At 39.6% G+C, this 19,350-nt stretch overlaps 1 protein-coding gene across 2 annotated transcripts in view; it reads left to right on the forward strand.

Annotated features, from left to right (window-relative positions):
• TMEM62 (transmembrane protein 62) overlaps positions 1–19,350 on the forward strand; it is a 123,289-nt gene that overhangs the window by 54,066 nt on the left and 49,873 nt on the right. For both annotated transcript variants that reach the window (XM_089686887.1, XM_089686888.1), the window contains 4 exons: positions 2,226–2,363; positions 5,510–5,555; positions 15,385–15,526; positions 17,332–17,456. In XM_089686887.1, the coding sequence (XP_089543013.1) occupies positions 2,226–2,363; positions 5,510–5,555; positions 15,385–15,526; positions 17,332–17,456 (451 nt within the window). The remainder of the gene's footprint in view (positions 1–2,225; positions 2,364–5,509; positions 5,556–15,384; positions 15,527–17,331; positions 17,457–19,350) is intronic.

The raw sequence follows: 19,350 nt of genomic DNA on the forward strand, positions 1-19,350 counted from the left end.
ACTAGTCAGGATCAAAGAAAAGATGAATGCAGCAATGTACAAGAGACATGCTTGTTGAAAACCTCTTCCAGGGCACTCTGGATCTTAGACTGGGGCGACGGTTCATCTTTCCACAGGAATACGACCCTAAGCACACAGCCCACATAACGAAGGAGCGGCTACGGGCCAACTCTGTGAATGTCCTGGAGTGGCCCAGCCAGAGTCCTGACTTGAACCCGATTTGAACATTTCTGGAGAGATCTGAAAATGGCTGTGCACCGATACTCCCCATCCAACCTGATGGAGCTTGAGAGGTACTGCAAAGAAGAATGGGAGAAATTGCCAAAAACTAGATGTGCCAAGCTTGTAGCATCGTACTCAAATCGACTTGAGGCTGTAATTGGTGCTAAAGGTGCTTCAACAAAGTATTGAGCAAAGGCTGTGAGTACTTATGTACATGTATTTTTTTTATTTTTAATAAATTGCAAAGATTTCAAAACAAACTTCTTTGACGTTGTCATTATGGGGTATTGTTTGTAGAATGTTGAGTAAAAAAAATAAATTTAATCCATTTTGGAATAAGGCTGTAACATAACATGTGGCAAAAGTTAAGCGCTCTGAATACTTTCTGGATGCTCTGTTTAAAACCTTTGGAATAATTTTTCATATTTTAGAATGTTATGCCTCAAGATTGTCCATCATTTTAAAGGGTGCTTCGCGACTGTCCATAATTTTAAAGGGTGCCTTGAATGAGAAAAGGTTGAGAAACACTGCTCTATGTGACACACAACAGAAAGGTTGAGTAAATTTTTCACCATTTTAACTGGTTGTTGGTGTGATTTCTATATTTTCAGCACCTGTTAATTGATACAGGTTAGTTTAATTATAAATTTCAGGAGCATCACAAATTTGGAATGCAATTAAACATTTGTGCCTAAACATTTGTAATTGCAACATATTTCTTGGCGAAGTGGTGCATTATCTATCTGGAAACAAAGCAGGGGTATCAATATTTTTGGCCATGACTGTATATTGTGACATGGGGTAGCTGGCTCTCATGGTAAATGCATCTATATAGTGAGTCCAATGCAGACAGGAACTATTTTTAGGGACCTGGTAGCCCACTTTTATTTAAAAGAAACCAAAATTCCACAAGCACATAACTTCCCACACAGGGGATCTTCTTCAGCTTCAGCAAAAAAGACAAACACTGGAAAATGCCAAGCCACCTGGCTCATAAGCTCATTCACCTTTCATTGCAGTACCTCTCTCCTGGATACCTGGCTCTCTATCCTTTAGTCACAGCGCCCTGCTGCACGGCCCACCTATGGATTGGGGTTCTCCTGGAACTGAGACCTCTGTCTTTTGGCTTTCGGCTGGGACCTCTGACCCCTCAATGAGACCTTTTGTCTCCCCCACTGGAAGCGGTCTCCAGAATGGGAGCCCTGAGCTTTCTGCAGACCTGTGCGTGTATATATAATGACCCTGCACACCTGTGCACTCAGACAGATTGCAGGCATCTGGAAAAACCCAGACACATAATTGAAAGTTCCAATACAGAATCCAGAGAAAGTCAAAACACCGCTTTCTCTGCTCCGAAACCACAATCTGGAACTTTGCAGTAACCCTAGCTGCAAATCCTGTGTCACATTTTCATATCTTCACACAGTGACAGAGATTTGTCCTGTCACAAAAAAAAATAAAAAAATATATGTTTTAATGCACTTAATTTCTCATAGAAATGGCGGTTCTATGCTCTTTTGCAGTGGCCATACACTATAACCATCACAATAGTGTGAAAGTATATATTCTCTCTCTTGACTTCACCTTTTGTGTGACATTGCTATGGCTGTCAGGGCTAGATTTCTCAGCATTCTACACCACAGGGAGTGAATTAAGGTTGGCCATACACTATACAATTTTCTGTCCAATTTCTGCCCAATTTCTTTTAGATTTACCTTCAGCTATGTAGTGCAAGGGTCTGCCTAATTGGATACAATTGAAAGTGTTGTTTAGGTTTGACCTCTTATTATATGGTTTTTGGTAAATCTAAACCAAAAATCTCAAGAAAATTGTATAATGTATGGCCAGCCTAAGAATGTGACACTTGGTGTGGATAACATAGGTCTTCCTGTGCCTGGAGTTCACTTGTGAAAAAAAAAAAAAAACTACGATAAAGTTCTGTGTAGATTTTAAGCTTATGTGTTTAGAATTGTAATAACTGCTGACTTTGTACTTGTTTCAAGGCGATCTAACAGATGGCAAATCCAAAGATAAAATGGGGTCGGACCAATTTGAGGAAGAGTGGCAAATTTACAGATCTGTTTTGAAGAAGTCTCAGATTCTGGAGAAAACAGTATGGGTTGACATTCGTGGAAATCATGGTAGGAGATTGTTGCATTCTTTCATTGAGGATTACCAATTTCAGTGGAAATCTCTTGCTTGCTTGGAGCCCTACATAAAAGAGCAATGCACTCCTGCTGGCACACAGGGCAGTAGTTTGAGATGTGATGTTTTAGTTATTTTATCAGATTTCCTGCAAGTAGAATGTGGTGTGTGATAAGCTGTATAAAGGCTAGACTAGTTGGGCATTATTCCATGAGCACATGCAGGGGATTTTCATTTAAAGTAAATTCTCAAATATAGAAAATCTTTAGTGTCATAGTGTGTTTTCTTTATGAATTATGTTCAAGGATTAACCTTTTCTTTTTTTACCAGTTTAAAATGTTTTCAAAGTACTGTAAATATGAAATAATGCAACTTGTGCAAAGCTAATTTGAGAAGGGTGATTTAGTACTGTGCTGTGCTGTGAATAGACATGAAGACATGAATAGCTTGAGTACTACCTAAATAGCATTTGAATGATTTAGCATACGGTGGATATAAAAAGTCTACACACCCCTGTTAAAATTTCAGGTTTCTGTGATGTAAAAAAATGAGACAGAAAAATAATTTCAGAACTTTTTCCACTTTTTAATTTAACCTTTAAATGGTACAACTCAGTTGAACAACAAACTGAAATATTTTAGGTGAAGGGAAGTAAAAATAAGAAACTAAAATTAATATGGTTGCATAAGTGTGCACACCATTAAACGAATACTTTGTTGAAGCACCTTTTGGATTTTATTACAGCACTCAGTCTTTTTGGGTATGAGTCTATCAGCATGGCACATCTTGACTTGGCAATATTTGCCCACTCTTCCTTGCAAAACCACTCCAAATCTGTCAGATTGCGCGGGCATCTCCTGTGCACAGCCTTCTTCAGATCGACCCACAGATGTTTTCGGTTTCAGGTCTGGGATCTTGCTGGGCCATTCCAAAACTTTAATCTTCTAGTGAAGCCATTCCTTTATAAATTTGGATGTATGCTTTGGGTTGTTTTTATGCTGAAAGATGAAGTTCCTCTTCATGTTCAGCTTTGTAGCAGAAGCCTGAAGGTTTTGTGCCAATATTGACTGGTATTTGGAACTTTTCCTAATTCCCTCTACCTTGACTAAGGCCCCAGTTAAAGCTGAAGAAAAACAGCCCCAAAGCATGATGCTGCCTCCACCATGCTTCACTGTGGGTATGGTGTTCTTTTGGTGATGTTCAGTGTTGTTTTTGCACCAAACATATCTTTTAGAATTATGGCCAAAAAGTTCAAGCTTGGTTTCATCAGACCAGAACACATTTTCCCACATGCTTTTGGGAGACTTCAGATGTGTTTTTGCAAATTTAACAGGGCTTGGATATTTTTCTTTGTAAAAAAGGGCTTCCTTCTTGCCACTCTACCCCATAGCCCAGACATATGAAGAATACGGGAGATTGTTGTCACGTGTACCACGTAGCCAGTACTTGCCAGATATTCCTGCAGCTCCTTTCATGTTGCTGTAGGCCTCTTGTCAACCTCCCAGACCAGTTTTTTTTTCTCGTCTTTTCATCAATTTTGGAGGGACATCCAGTTCTTGGTAATGTCTCTGTTGTGCAATATGTTCTCTACTTGATGACTGTCTTCACTGTGTTCCATGGTATATCTAATGCTTTGGAAAGTCTCTTGTACCCTTCTCCTGACTGATACCTTTTAACAATGAGATCCCTGTGATGCTTTGGAAGCTCTCTGTGAACCATGGCTTTTGCTGTAGGATGTGACTAAGAAAATGTCAGGAAAGACCTACTAAAACATCTGAACTTTAATTGGTGTTAATCAGAGGCACTTTAAAAATGATGGCAGGTGTGTACTGACTCCTATTTAACATGGCTTTGAATGTGATTGCTTAATTCTGAACACAGCTACATCCCCAGTTATAAGAGAGTTGCACACTTATGCAACTGCATTATTTTAGTTTTTTAGGTTTACTTAACCCCCCCCCCCCCAAAAAAAAAGATTTCAGTTTGTTTTTCAATTGAGTTGTACAGTTTATAGGTCACATTAAAGGTGAAAAAAGTTCTGAAATTATTTCTCTGTCTCGTTTTTTTACATCACGGATACCTGACATTTTAACAGGGGTATGTAGACTTTTTATATCCACTGTAGCTACATACCCTCTTTCCACACTGCTAGAAGTGGATTTTATAGCTTAAAGAGCAATTGCAAAAGTGCGGAACCTAGTTTCAAGCTTTCTTTTTCAGAAAGCACAGCATGCTGTGCAAATAAAAACAAAACGTGATCAGACTATTTATTTGCATGTTATTAATGATGTAAATATTTCTGACAAACCTCCTAAAGAGGATACATAACATCAGTTTATAAACGTGCATTTTTTGCATCTCACTTTAGTGTTTCAGTTGGAGAGTCCTCTCATTTCCTTTTCCAGTGTCAATACAAAATATTTGACTATTTTTAGTTTTTAGTTTTTTTGTTTTTTTTTCTTTTTGTATATAATGAGCTTGTGACACTCAATTACTGTGTGGTGAGATGTCTGGTACATTAAAGGCTAACTCTGGATAGTTGTATGTGTTTGTTTTTTTGGGAGGACAAAAAGGTTTTCATAGTAGTTTGTGGCCCCATTGGAGAGATGATGGTGATAGCATAGCAAGTGAGAGGAAATCTCTACCAGGGTCAGGTTTATTATCCTTGTATGTATTATCTGATGCAGAGTACACAGGATTTTCTTTCTACCCTGATATCTAGTAAAGGGAGTAAACATTAAAAGGAGTTGAGAGAACCAAGTAAATAAATGTTAAAAAAAAAAAAAGAAAGAAAAATATGTGGGTAGTTTATGGACATGGAATGATTTCTTTACATTTTGGTAGGTCATACACCTTTTAGTGCTTAACTCCCATGTTGCAGTAAAAGGTGATGGGGGTTCTAGACCTTCCCACTCAAACAAAAAAATTAAAAAATCATTTTTTATTGTCATCCTCTTTGAATTGATACTTTTCTCATTACTTCCTGTCCTAGTGACAGTGTTGTTTATAGAACAGGAACTGAAGGAAAATATACCAAGCAGTCATAAAAAGGAGTGTAGAGGATAAAAGTATCAAAAGCTGTTTTCATATCTCTATTACTTATTGACTGAATCCTTTTTTTCTTTTCCTTTCTTCAATGCAGATTCATTTAACATTGCACACCTGAGCAGCACCAAAAATTACTACAGGTACAGAACCCAGAAATAAGAAGGAACCATTGGGGTATGTGGGGAAAATACAGCATTATACCTACCCTTTTGTTTTTCTTTTTTTAGAATTTGAATAAAAAGAAATAAAATAATATTTAGAGTGAACACATTTTTAGTTGGTTCAGTGGTTACCTCAAGATGAACCTGTGTACAGGCTCTGGACATTCAAGTAAAGCCATTAAAAAAACTTTTAAAATATGTCCTCACTAGCCTCTGAAGCTGCAGACTCTGTGGAGCAATTCATCCTCAAAAGTTCACAGCCTTGGCACTATTGTTGTCCAAATTGTTCTTTTATCATCTCAACATGCCTTGCTGCAGCAGTTGCTGTTGGTATTGTATAGACTGCATGTAGCATCAGCTATATGCAATTAATAGAGCCGTGTTCCAACAGCAGTACGAAGACCTCCGTCTGCTTCCAGAACAAAATAGAGTTGAGCTGAGGGTCCATTCACACCAAAGCGTGGTGTGAGAAAGCCGTGTTTTGTTTCCTGTTCTGCAGATGAATGTGTTTTCATTGTGAGATGCATACAGGTGGCAAATAATTGTTAATGGTAACCCAATCACATCTCGCAAACACAGCACGTTTGCAGGTATGAAATTACATGGTACTCAGTACCTTGCCATTTGGTGAAGTGCATTGTAAAAAAGTAGAGATGGTGTAGCAAACGTGCACACAGAGATGGATGCAAACCTCCATTTTGGCAGAGGCCTCCATCTTCTATCATTTTCTACTCCCAAATCAGCTTCCCTCATATCCCCCCTCCCTCTCTGTTGAGTGACATGTGGTCTGTTTGATGCAGAGATCAAAGGCATCAAGGCCCAGCTGGAGAGCTCATGGCTATAAACCCCAATTAGCCTGGCCCCCAGATGCCTGCAAGACTCTGCTTGGAGAGGGATTGTAAAACCATAAACCAAGTCCTTCACTGAGCTCAAAGACATTCCAGGTAGTCATAAAACAGACTCACATTTAAACATCCCCTTTTCCCCTATGATTACATATCTTGGACTATGAAAGACATACATAAAAACCAGCATATATTCAGATCGGTCTTGTTAATACAAGTCATCTGATATATTACATCCCCTAGCTGGCATCAACAGGAGAGCAGAAAATTATATCTCCTAAACCATTCCAGCAGGTATGTCATATTTCATATCTAGACGTTCAGCAGATGATTCTGCGTATTAATCTACTAGTGGCAAGGCTGCTAAATGCACCAAGAGTAAGTTATGGACCATAGTATAATTTGTGAGGGCTTTGGTCAGAGCCTGAGCTCCCCGCCTACAACTCCTTCCCCAAATGAGGTGATTGGTTCTCTGCTTCAGGGAGACACCCTGCTGAGATCCTAGAAAAAGGCTGTTATGCTTGGAGTTAAGCTAAGCTGAGTCAAACTAAGTTGAAGATTCTCCCTTGTAACATTGGAACCAACTCTGGGAGATGTCCCTTTTGCTCCGAAACTTGAAAGCTGCTTAAACCAAGGCTTTTGGCAAGTACTTTTATCTAAATTCCTTTCTGCTATCTATTTGCTGTGTTATTGCTCTCTGTAAATTTATATATATATATATATATATATATATATATATATATATATATATATATATATATATAGGCTACATCTTTTTCTGTAAATATTTTTATTGCACCCTTTTGAACTTTTAGTAATAAATCTTACTTTCTGAAAGCGTTGAACTGTTTTTACAGCTCTATAATGCAAACTAAGAACCCCTGCCTATGAAGAGCGCTACTATGTGTGTTTTAAACTTCAATATACAGTTGTGGCCAAAATTATTCAACCCCCAATGCTGTAAAGGGGTTTAGGGACTATAGTGTACATTTGGAATTGTATTCAGAATCAAATCCTACAAGGACGTTGTAACTACCCAAATGCAACTAAAATGACATCAATTGTTTATGTAATACAGTAGTAAATGGTTCTTATGTGGTTTCTTCATTGCCACAATTATTCAACCCCTTAAAGACTACCACTCTGAAGAACAGAGGTTCATACAGGTGCTTTCCATCAGGTATTGAAAACACCTGTGGATGTCACCGAGCAGCAATCAAGCATAATAAGCACCAATTAGGCAGCTTTAAAATGACTGTGATACTCAGCTCCTTCTAGACATTTACTGGTGTGGTTACAAACATGGTGAAGGCAAGAGAATGGTCCAGGAAGACAAGAGAAGAGGTGATTTCTCTTCACAGGAAGGGCAATGGCTATAAGAAGATTGCAAAGATGTTAAACATACCAAGAGACACCTTAGGAAGCATCATTCGCAAATTCAAGGCAAAGGGCACTGTTGAAACGCTACCTGGTCGTGGCAGAAAGAAGATGCTGACTTCGACTGCTGTGCGCTACCTGAAGCGTAGAGTGGAGAGAAGTCCCCGTGTGACTGCTGAGGAACTGAGAAAAGATTTGTCAGATGTGGGTACAGAAGTTTCAGCCCAGACAATAAGACGCACACTGCGTAATGAAGGCCTCCGTGCCAGAACTCCCAGGCGTACCCCCTTGCTGTCTCCAAAGAATAAGAAGAGTCGACTGCAGTATGCCAAAAGCCATGTGGACAAACCACAAAAGTTGTGGGATAGTGTTCTGTGGACTGATGAAACAAAATTAGAACTGTTTGGGCCCATGGATCAACGCTATGTTTGGAGGAGGAAGAACAAGGCCTATGATGAAAAGAACACCTTGCCTACTGTGAAGCATGGTGGAGGGTCAATCATGCTTTGGGGCTGTTTTGCTTCTGCAGGTACAGGGAAGCTTCAGCGTGTGCAAGGTACCATGAATTCTCTTCAGTACCAGGAGATATTGGATGGAAACGTGATGCAGTCCGTCACACACCTGAGGCTTGGGAGACGTTGGACCTTTCAACAGGACAATGATCCCAAGCATACCTCCAAGTCCACTAGAGCATGGTTGCAGAGGAAAGGCTGGAACATTTTGGAGTGGCCATCGCAGTCACCAGACTTAAATCCGATTGAGAACCTCTGGTGGGACTTAAAGAAAGCAGTTGCAGTGCGCAAGCCTAAGAATGTGACTGAACTGGAGGCCTTTGCCCATGAAGAATGGGCGAAGATACCCGTAGATCGCTGCAAGACACTTGTGTCAAGCTATGCTTCACGTTTAAAAGCTGTTATAACTGTAAAAGGATGCTGTACTAAGTACTAAGATTGAATGTCACTTGGGGGTTGAATAAAACTGATAATGCTGTGAGCACAGAAAAGACATTTGTGGTTATTTCATTATAACTGTTATGTTATATTTGTCTGACCTACAAGTGCCTCTTTAATGTAAATGTAAGCAAGATGACTGAATGATCAAAAGCAATGTCAAACTGGCCAAAACACTCAATTTCAGTGGGGGTTGAATAATTTTGGCCACAACTGTATATCTGCCTGTGGTGACAGTGGTATACCGACGCTTTTGCAAACACCATAGTGTTATTGCTGATGTTGCCGGGTTTCCTCTTTTTCTGTACAAAAAGGAGGTGGTGGCAGTGTGAAGGGTTAATTGCGTAATTAACCTGACCCAGTAACAATCGCTCCCAGGCTGCAAGTACACAGATTGTGGTCCGTTAGCTGGAAAATCTTTGTGCAGGGTGCAGCTGGGCGTGGCATTGTTACGCACGTGACAGCGCGGTTTTAGATTGGCTAGTCCTTCGGTCACGAGTTTGGTGAGATTGGCTAGGGTCTGACGCTGCGATCGTCACAGATGGTACTTTTTCCACATTCAATTGCATTTTGCAGCCTATTCAAATGAATGGGTCATCAAACTGGACCATGTGAGAACGTGTGTGCATTCTAGTGTGAACTGACCCAGAGTGATTCTCTGATATTAACAGGAATCCTTGTATTTTTGTTAGTGAATACAAGGCTTTCTCCGATTGCCTGAGGTGGAGACCATGATGTCATACACCCACCTCAGCCAATCAGTGAAAGTCTTCTATTCACTGATAATGAAAAGCTTCCTGTGAGTCTGAGAAGCACTCTCCCTGATTGATTTCTTAATGGAAATGTAACAAGAAGTCTCTGTACTCCTGCTGGAACACAATATTGCACACTCTGTTATGTCTACAGTATACAGCCTTGACAGCAGCAGCAATTAAAAAGGAAAGTTTGTCTGGGCCAGCTTGGCCAAAATTAACTTTTTAAAGTGGCAGAATACATGGTGTTAGGCTTTACCCCTTCGTACCTAAGGGTAAAACAAATCTTAACGCTTGAGCTCAATTTTGCAACTTTGACATGTGTTAGCAAAACCGTACATATCATCACAACTTCTTTGTGCATCCAGCTGGATTATACCTTGTTTTTACAGGACAAATGGGGCTTTCATTTAGTGGTAAAAGGTAATGGATATCTCCTGAATTTTTATTTCTATTACGAAAGGAAAACAGGCCCAAAATAATAAAAAAACATTTTTTTAAATTTAGATGAATATTTCTTGCTACTACCATAACCTACCACCAAAGAACAGTCCAAAATAATTTCTCTTGCTCCTGACGATTGCAGCGATACCACATGTGTGTATATTATTTGTTTTTACCCGTAGTACAGCCCAGAAACAATAGTAATAGAATCCATTTGACCCTGACCTTGACCCAAACACTAACCCTGGCACAGACCTAGATTAAACCTTGATCTAGGTGTTTTTGTTTATTTTTTTATTTATTTTTTACACACATTTTTTTTTCTCTCTCTCTCTGAAATGGCAGTGATAACTCTGCGATCAGTAGTCATGTGATCGCTGGGTTCTTATTCTTACACTTAGAGACAGCGGAGGACAGATGCAGCACTCTGGAGTGATGCTGCATCCACCTAGGTAAGTATAATTTTGGGGGAAAAAACCCAAACTTCTCTTTTAACTAAGGGCAGATGGATTCCAGGAAATAAATTCTATATGAATGCCCTTGCTCAGGTTGGCTGTGGCCAGAAGTGCTAGGGGTGTTTTTCAAAGTGAATTCTCCACAAATTAAAGCATAGAGACATGGCTGGATAGGGGAGTTTGTTTTGAATACTAAAAATGAATTAAATAGTATTTTGGTTTGCTCATATGCAGTATAATTCCACTTTAAGTGTTTTAAGTCACTGACTAAACTCAGTGTAAAGTATGTAAGACATAATTCATAATCTAATACAGGCAGAAATGCGAGCTTCAAATACCGCAAGCTGCTCTTGCACCAAAAAGGCAGCCAAAATTAACCTCCAAAGTAAGCAGATAAAGAAAGCTGCAGCACTAAAAATATACTGTTGAAATAAAGCACTACATACAATAAATACATAAAAAATATAAATCCATATGTAAAAATTAATAAATTTAATGGTATGCCCATATAAGGTCACATAGTGCAAATCACGTGTAAATATAATATATCCACAATATAGTTCTACTCAGGGGCGGACTGACCATTTGGAAACTCAGGCACTGCCCGAGGGCCCGGAGTCAGTAGGGGGCCCCATGAGATGCCCCTGGTACCTTTTTCATAGGCTTTTTTTAGTTTGGACAAGGACACAGGGGCCCCATGATCCCCTATTGCCCGGGGGCCCCATGAGTTGTCAGTCCGCCCCTGGTGCTACTGACGTGACAATTGTGAGCACGTAATAGTGCTGGAAAACACCACTCCAAACTATGACATCTAAAAGTCCGCAGAATATTAATAGTGAAGATCCATCCAAAATGTGATCCATATGCCTCTAATGGTCAGGTGATGTGCCAAGAGTATATGTTAAGATTGCGCACTCACCAGATGCATAATCATAATACGCATTTGTGTATACAGTATTGTTGTCAGCCGGAGGTCCCCTTAAGGATATAAGCAGCCTGGTCTGGTCAGAGAGATCCCCTTCCCCTGGGTTATCTGCAGCACCACTGTCCTCCAGAATGGGCTCTGTAGTTGTATTAGCTCTTGTTGCACTATTTTTATGACTGTGGCCTGTGTCTGGTCTGTGTTTCACTATTAATATTCTGTGGACTTTTATATGTCACAGTTTGGAGCACTATATTGTGGATATATTATATTTACATGTGATTTGCACTATGTCACCTTATATGGGCATACCATTAATTTATTAATTTTTACATATGGATTTATATTTTTTATATATTGTATGGAGTGCTTTATTTCAACAGTCTATTTTTAGCGCTGCACCTTTCTTTATCTGATAACTCATATTCTGCATGCTTAGCAGATGTAGTTGAAAGCAGAGTCAAAATGGCAGCCAGGCAATTAACATTTTTTGAAGGAAATCAGAAATTACATCCCTATATTCCTTTCATTTTATTTTATTACAGGTACTTATATAGCACCATCAATTTACGCAGCACTTTACATATATATTGTACATTCACATCAGTCCCTAACCTTCAAGGGGCGTACGATGGTCCTCCAAGGGTTAATACAATATAGAAATATGGAGGATTTATGTATTATAAAATATAAATATATTATAAAATTCTAAATATAGAGGATTAATTGGGTATTATATCATTCAGTTATTATCGCACTGCTTCTTTCACAGCAATTTGCTGGTCAGTATGAGAATCTAATGAGCCTAAACATTGTCTATGGTAAAATCATATGGAACCTCCAAGTGCCTAAAATAATTGCAAATCATTACCTGTGGAGGCTCTTTGATCCTAGGACCAAGCTGGACGAGGCTTTTTCCCTATGTTGAAATTAAGCCACAAGAACCTATCAGGTGGGGTGAGGTTTAATCTCTTTTCAAGCAAAGCCTTAAGATTAGTCTTGCCCTAGGATTTGCAGAACGCTGCAGGAACAAGGAATCGAGATGAGGATTATTGCAGTCCTTGCAAGCACTGCAAGGTGCATGCAGGGGTGTTGACATTTTTTAAAAAACGACTTGTCCAGGGACTAAATTGGGGTTCCAATCTGCTTGTCAAGATAAAAAAAAAATATATTTGAACCAAAACCGTATTTAAATCTGCTTAACCACTTGCCGAATGACGGCTTCACTGCGGCCGGCCAGTTCTGGGAGGGTGTCATATGACGTCCTCCCAGAATGCGCCCTCCCGCGCACCCCCTGCAATCTCTGTGATTGCTGTGTCCTATGGACACAGCTGATCATGTGAGGTGGTAAAAGGCCAATCACAGCAGCCTTTTACCTCGTGACCAGCCGTGTCCAATGACACAGCAGATCACCGGTAAATGCAGTTGCCGGCTATCGGCTGCACATTCCTCACGCTGTCACAGGGTGAGGAAAGTACTGCCAATAACCGGCAATTGTCAGAGGAGGGATCCTCACTGATGATCGGTTCCCAGCAGTGACACCCACCAGTGCCACCAATTACTGCCGATAACCGGCAATTGTCAGAGGAGGGATCGGCACCGATGATCGGTTCCCAGCAGGGACACCCACCAGTGCCACCCATCACTGCCACCAGTCAGTGCCGCCTATCAGTGCCCATCATTGTTGCATATCAGTGCCAGCTTACCAGTGCCCATCAGTTTGTTTATAGCTCAAAAAATAAAACCCCCAGCGGTGAGGACATACCACTAAAAGAAAGCTCTGTTTGTGTGAAAACAATTATAAAAATTTCATATGGGTGCAGTGTTGTATGACTGCGCAATTGTCACTCAAAGTGCGACAGAGCTGAAAATTGGCCTGGGCAAGAAGGGGGTATAAGTGTGTGGTAGGCAAGTGGATTATTAAAGTACTGTCTGGGGCTTTTAAAAACAAAAGGGGCTTTATGGTGACTTAAACGTTTTAATATTTTGAACATTGCGTTGTTTATCTCCTCCTCCCCTCCCTGCCTGTCTCCAGCACCACACTCCAGGACTAGCAGGGAGGGGAGAGACCTTGCAGTGTAATGAGCACTGATTAGGTGCTTGTCAGGAAAGGGGAGTGTCGGACTTATCCTTTATCCCGTTCGCTGCCAGAGCTGTTTTTGTGTTGTTTGCACACGTTTAACAAATCGTTTTAAAAAATGTTTTTCCTGCACCGGAAACTGACTGGAACTGACGTGAACTAGAGCCATTGATATACAGTGGGGATCGAAAGTTTGGGCACCCTAGCTAAAAATTTGTATTAATGTGCATAAAGAAGCCAAGGAAAGATGTAAAAATCTCCAAAAGGCATCAAATTACAGATTAGACATTCTTATAATATGTCAACAAAAGTTAGATTTTATTTCCATCATTTACACTTTCAAAATAACAGAAAACAAAAAAATGGCGTCTGCAAAAGTTTGGGCACCCTGTAGAATTTATAGCATGCACTGCCCCCTTTGCAAAGCTGAGACCTGCCAGTGTCATGGATTGTTCTCAATCATCATCTGGGAAGACCAGATGATGTCAATCACAAAGGTTTTAAATGCCCAGACTCATCTGACCTTGCCCCAACAATCAGCACCATGGGTTCTTCTAAGCAGTTGTCTAGAAAACTGAAACTGAAAATAGTTGACGCTCACAAAGCTGGAGAAGGCTATAAGAAGATAGCAAAGTGTTTTCAGATGTCAATATCCTCTGTTCAGAATGTAATTAAGAAATGGCAGTCATCAGGAACAGTGGAAGTTAAAGCAAGATCTGGAAGACCAAGAAAAATATCAGACAGAACAGCTCGCAGGATTGTGAGAAAAACAATTCAAAACCCACGTTTGACTGCACGATCCCTCCAGAAAGATCTGGCAGACACTGGAGTTGTGGTACACTATTCCACTATAAAGAGATACTTGTACAAATATGGTCTTCATGGAAGAGTCATCAGAAGAAAACCTCTTCTACGTCCTCACCACAAAAATCATCGTTTGAACTTTGCAAATGAACATATAGACAAGCCTGATGCATTTTGGAAACAAGTTCTGTGGACCGATGAGGTTAAAATTGAACTTTTTGGCCGGAATGAGCAAAGGTACGTTTGGAGAAGAAGGGGCACAGAATTTAATGAAAAGAACCTCTGTCCAACTGTTAAGCATGGGGTTGGATCAATCATGCTTTGGGGTTGTGTTGCAGCCAGTGGCACAGGGAACATCTCACGAGTAGAAGGAAAAATGGATTCAATAAAATTTCAGCAAATTTTGGATGGTAACTTGATGCCATCTGTGAAAAATCTGAAGTTAAAGAGAGGATGGCTTCTACAAATGGATAATGATCCTAAACACACCTCGAAATCCACGGGGGATTACATCAAGAGGCGTAAACTGAAGGTTTTGCCATGGCCTTCATAATCTCCTGACCTCAACATAATTGAAAATCTATGGACAGACCTTAAAAGAGCAGTGCGTGACAGGCAGCCCAGAAATGTCAAAGAACTGGAAGACTTTTGTAAGGAAGAATGGGCAAAGATACCACAAACAAGAATTGAAAGACTCTTGGCTGGCTACAAGTGTTTACAAGCTGTGATACTTGCCAAAGGGGGCAGTACAAGATATTAACTCTGCAGGGTGCCCAAACATTTGCAGACGCCATTTTTTTGTTTTCTGTTATTTTGAAAGTGTAAATGATGAGTGTAAATAAAATCTAACTTTTGTTGACATATTATAAGAATGTCTAATCTGTAATTTGATGCCTTTTGGAGATTTTTACATCTTTCCTTGGCTTCTTTATGCACATTAATACAGATTTTTAGCTGGGGTGCCCAAACTTTCGATCCCCACTGTACATGTAAAACACTGTGCATGCTTTTTTGATGCAGAAAAGAATGCACTGGACTTCATCTGGTGTGAACTAGCTCTTAGCCCAGGTCAGGTTAACTTCAGTAGTTGAAGAATATAGAACAGTTTATTAGGGGCTCGGTAGCAGAGAATGTTTCTGAATTTCCAGCTATTTAAAATGTTTTAACTTCTTTTTCCAGGAAATATTCAGGATGGCAAAAAGAAGGTTCCTTTCATTATATTCATCAAACCTCGTTTGGGAATTACTCCTTTATCTGTGTAGATGCCACTCTCACGCCGGGACCCAAAAGACCATTCAACTTCTTTGGAATACTTAAGAAGGTAGAAGCCCTTTCCACCCTAACCTGTGACTCACAGTATCATCACTTGTGTTGGTGTAGTCCATTATTTTTTTAACTCCATTTGAGAGTCCATGACTTTAAAAGGAAAATCATGAACATACTTCAGTTTAATTAATCCTCTTCTGATATGTTAAGTTGACTACCTGGTCTGTACTTGTCATGTTTGTACACATTAACAGGAAAAATATTATGTGATTAAACAATTAATTGTCCTAGTATACTGGTCCTTTACAATGTTCAGTACAACAAAATTCTCCCCTCATTATTTCTATTGCACTAGCAAAAACAAAAGTCATTACATGCTATTAAATTACATCAAGAGGGATGAATTATTATAACATACAATATTTACTTTCTCATCAAAATGTTCAACACGCATACAGAAGTAAAACGTAAATAGATGCTGCGCTACCTCTAATAATTAACTGTTCCATATTGCATTCGTGATTGTGGCCCATAAATAAGTAATCAAAGAAATGAATGACTGTATGCCATACAAAGAATACTATGCCTTGTATACACCCTTCCTCCCCAGGGTCTCAGTGCATCCCTGTGATTAGGGGGAAGTTTGCATACCTATATGCCATGCGTGCATGAACCAATGCTAACAAACTGTCTTATAATAATTAAATACTGTGCAAATAGGTGTGCAAATACTACAAAATTGTGACAACAAGTCTCCCAATATGACCGAATTCAAATATATAAATGTAAAATATTTGAAAAATAAAAATAAATGATATAATACATATACACGGTGCAAATGTCAAAGTCCCAGTGCACCACTTTCCACATTCAAACATTTAAAGTCCCAAAATAAAATACTTTCCACATTCACATTTCATGTGATAATATGTGATTCAGTGATCAATCCATAAAGATCTTTGTGTTGAGTGCCCCACTCAGTGCACCTCCTCCAGAGCCCCACTCACCACAAGATGTTGACGACCTGCATTTGGTGCTTCAGCAAGCCTCTATAGCGATCAGCTTCCTGCGTGCTCTTGAAGCCTCTATCCACTGATTCTGAGCTCCATGTATGAAAAACACTCCAGATCATCCACAATCCTCCTCCACAGCCGTGAAAAACAATCAAAGGAAGCTTCCATATCGTAATACTGTTTTTTTTTATTGGGTATAAAACACTTAAAATAGGCCCTTACATGTGAGCATGTGTATGGCACTGTAAAATCCTAGGACACTGCAATTCCTCTGTATTCCAACTCAAGGAACAGATGTGGCGCTAACAAACCCTACCCTACGCGTTTCGTCATATGACTTCATCAGGATCGGAGCTGGAGCGCCCCACCGAACATCTATATATACCCCCCAAAATCCTGATACCAATCGATAATGATTGGCGGTTGCCATTTTGTTGTCCCGCCAGCCGCCATATTGCTGTGGTCGGTTCCTTGTTGTGTTGTATTGAATTACTGGTATTAGCGGCCACCATTTTGTTGTACTCTAGGCGCCTGTTAGGATCACAATCAGATCAGAGTCTGGACGTATTGCTCTCTCTCTTTTTCTCTCTCTCTGTCTCTCTTTCTTCGCTTTCTCGCTCGCACTCTCTCACTCTCGCGCTTTCTCTCTCTCTCCTTTCTCTTGCGCTCTCGTCATTTCTCTCGTGCTCTCGTTATTTCGCTTGCGCTCCCTTTTTCTCTCGCGCTCTTTCTCTTTGCAGTCACAAATTGATCAGCCATAGCAACCTGAGTATGCATGCACTATATATCAGGGTTTCCATGATATTGTTTTCAAATTACTGTATATGCTGTCTTGTGCCTCTTCTAGGATCAGATGCAGAAGTTGTCGGAGTTTGCTGTAGAGAGTCTACATAGCAACCAATCTGTGTGGTTTGGTCACTACACCACTTCAACCATTGTGTCTTCATCCCCTGGTATCCGGGAAGTAATGAGGTCAGTCCCCTATTCACATACAATATCCACTGTTTTTTATGAACACAGCCTATTCTTAAAATGATAAATCTTTTTTGCCAGATCATATTTACTTACAACTTTTGCTTTACCAGCTATTAAATAACAGCAACTCCTAATACTCCTACTGTTTTTTTCTGGCTGGATGTACTATACTGTGTAGTATTTCCTCCTTTTATACTGTGTAGTATCTCCTCCTTTTATACATCACCCCCAGTGTTACTCAGTAGACCACGCACTGTAGGAATTAATCAGTCCACAAACAATTAAGTGCAACTAGTGGAAAGGTGATACTAGATTCACAAAACAGGTGGCACTCCTAACAAGGAAGCACTTAAACAGAAGCCAGCAAAACATTGTCAAAATGAGAAAAAAAGGAAATACCATTTTACTGGCTGTGAACTAAGGTTTAGAGCAGGGGTGTCCAACCTTTTCACCTTACTGGGCCATATTAGAAGAAGAATTGTCTTGTGCCACATATAAAATACAGTAGCAATAAGGATAGCTGTTGGGCAGAAAAAGTCACAGATCACAAGTTAATGATCATTGATGTAGATATTGTACATTTATGGGTAATAAAAAAAATTGTTATTTTTTTTATATTTTTTATTATAAAAGTAAAAGAGGGCAACATAAAACTAGTATGATATTTGACACTGTTTTTGATAAACTAATGCATCAATATCTAGTTCGATGGATGTAGTAGCAATTCCCAATTAATTCTCAAGGTGCTCATCTGATATTTTGGTTCTAATTTTGCCCTTCGTGTGCGCCATCCTTGAAAATGGTTGCTCACAACTATAGGTGCTGTCAAAAACAGATTATGAAGAGTGGGAGATTTTTCTTTGGGAAAGTAAAACTTATAAAAGTCCAGTAAAGAGAGACTTTCAGAAAACACGTGTGGACAAAATGTTTTTTTAAGTGTAAACATATTTTTTACAAAAAATAAACGTTTATAATTTTGTGTTGGACCGCATTTATAGCCATCTTGGGATGCAGGTTGGACAACCCTGGTTGTCATTCAAGGACATAAACCTGAAATTGCCTGTTTGTGACCCCTCTCTGTAATATAGTTCCTAGGTTTCTACAGATTTTTGCACAATTTTTCCTTTTGGTAAAGGCAGACTAAAACTAAAATGCTTCTTCCTTCCTAAGCGTCGCTCTATATTAATTTTTGGATTGCAGCCATTTAAAGTTTTTGTGAACACACATCTACTAAATCACATTCTTATACAGCAAATATTTTTTTCAGAACCATAATCACAGTTCCTTTTATTTTAGATAAATGTTGTGTACCTTTTTATTAGAGGTTTTATTTTGTGGACATATGACCACATAGGCACCATTTATGTCCCTCTACACACAGAGGAAGAAGGGAGTGTATACATAGTATAGGGTTGGATGGAGGGTGAGGCATCTAAACTGACTACGGGAATCAGGCACGTTGCATCTGAGCAGCAGTCCCATGGATGCAGACTGACCACACTAGCACGTTTAGTATCTGCTTCCATGCTTGGCATAGTCATATTAGATTAGGTACCAAGGGGAACTGGTGGGATCAGAAGGTATTTGACAGTAAATTAAGAAATAAAGAGAACATGAAAAAATAGTTTGAGTTAACATACACTTTAAAGTGTAACTAAAGGCAAATTTTTTATTTTTTTGATAGAATGGAGCGGAATTAAAATATCTGCCAGGCCCTCTTTATTTGTCCTGTTTCTCATTATGACCAAAATGAAAGTAAAAGAGAATCCCTAATTGTGGTCTGGATCCTGAGATATCAATTGGATGATTGATGTGTTGCTTAGTTTTCTGGTGGCTTGTGATAGTGTTTTGACCCAGGTTGCGTGGAAAGTGTTTGTAGACCTTACCTTTT

This window comes from Staurois parvus, unplaced genomic scaffold, assembly GCF_062004578.1.
Source record: "Staurois parvus isolate SC_StPar_1 unplaced genomic scaffold, SC_StPar_1.0 ptg000414l, whole genome shotgun sequence".
In the NCBI taxonomy this organism is placed as follows: domain Eukaryota; kingdom Metazoa; phylum Chordata; class Amphibia; order Anura; family Ranidae; genus Staurois; species Staurois parvus.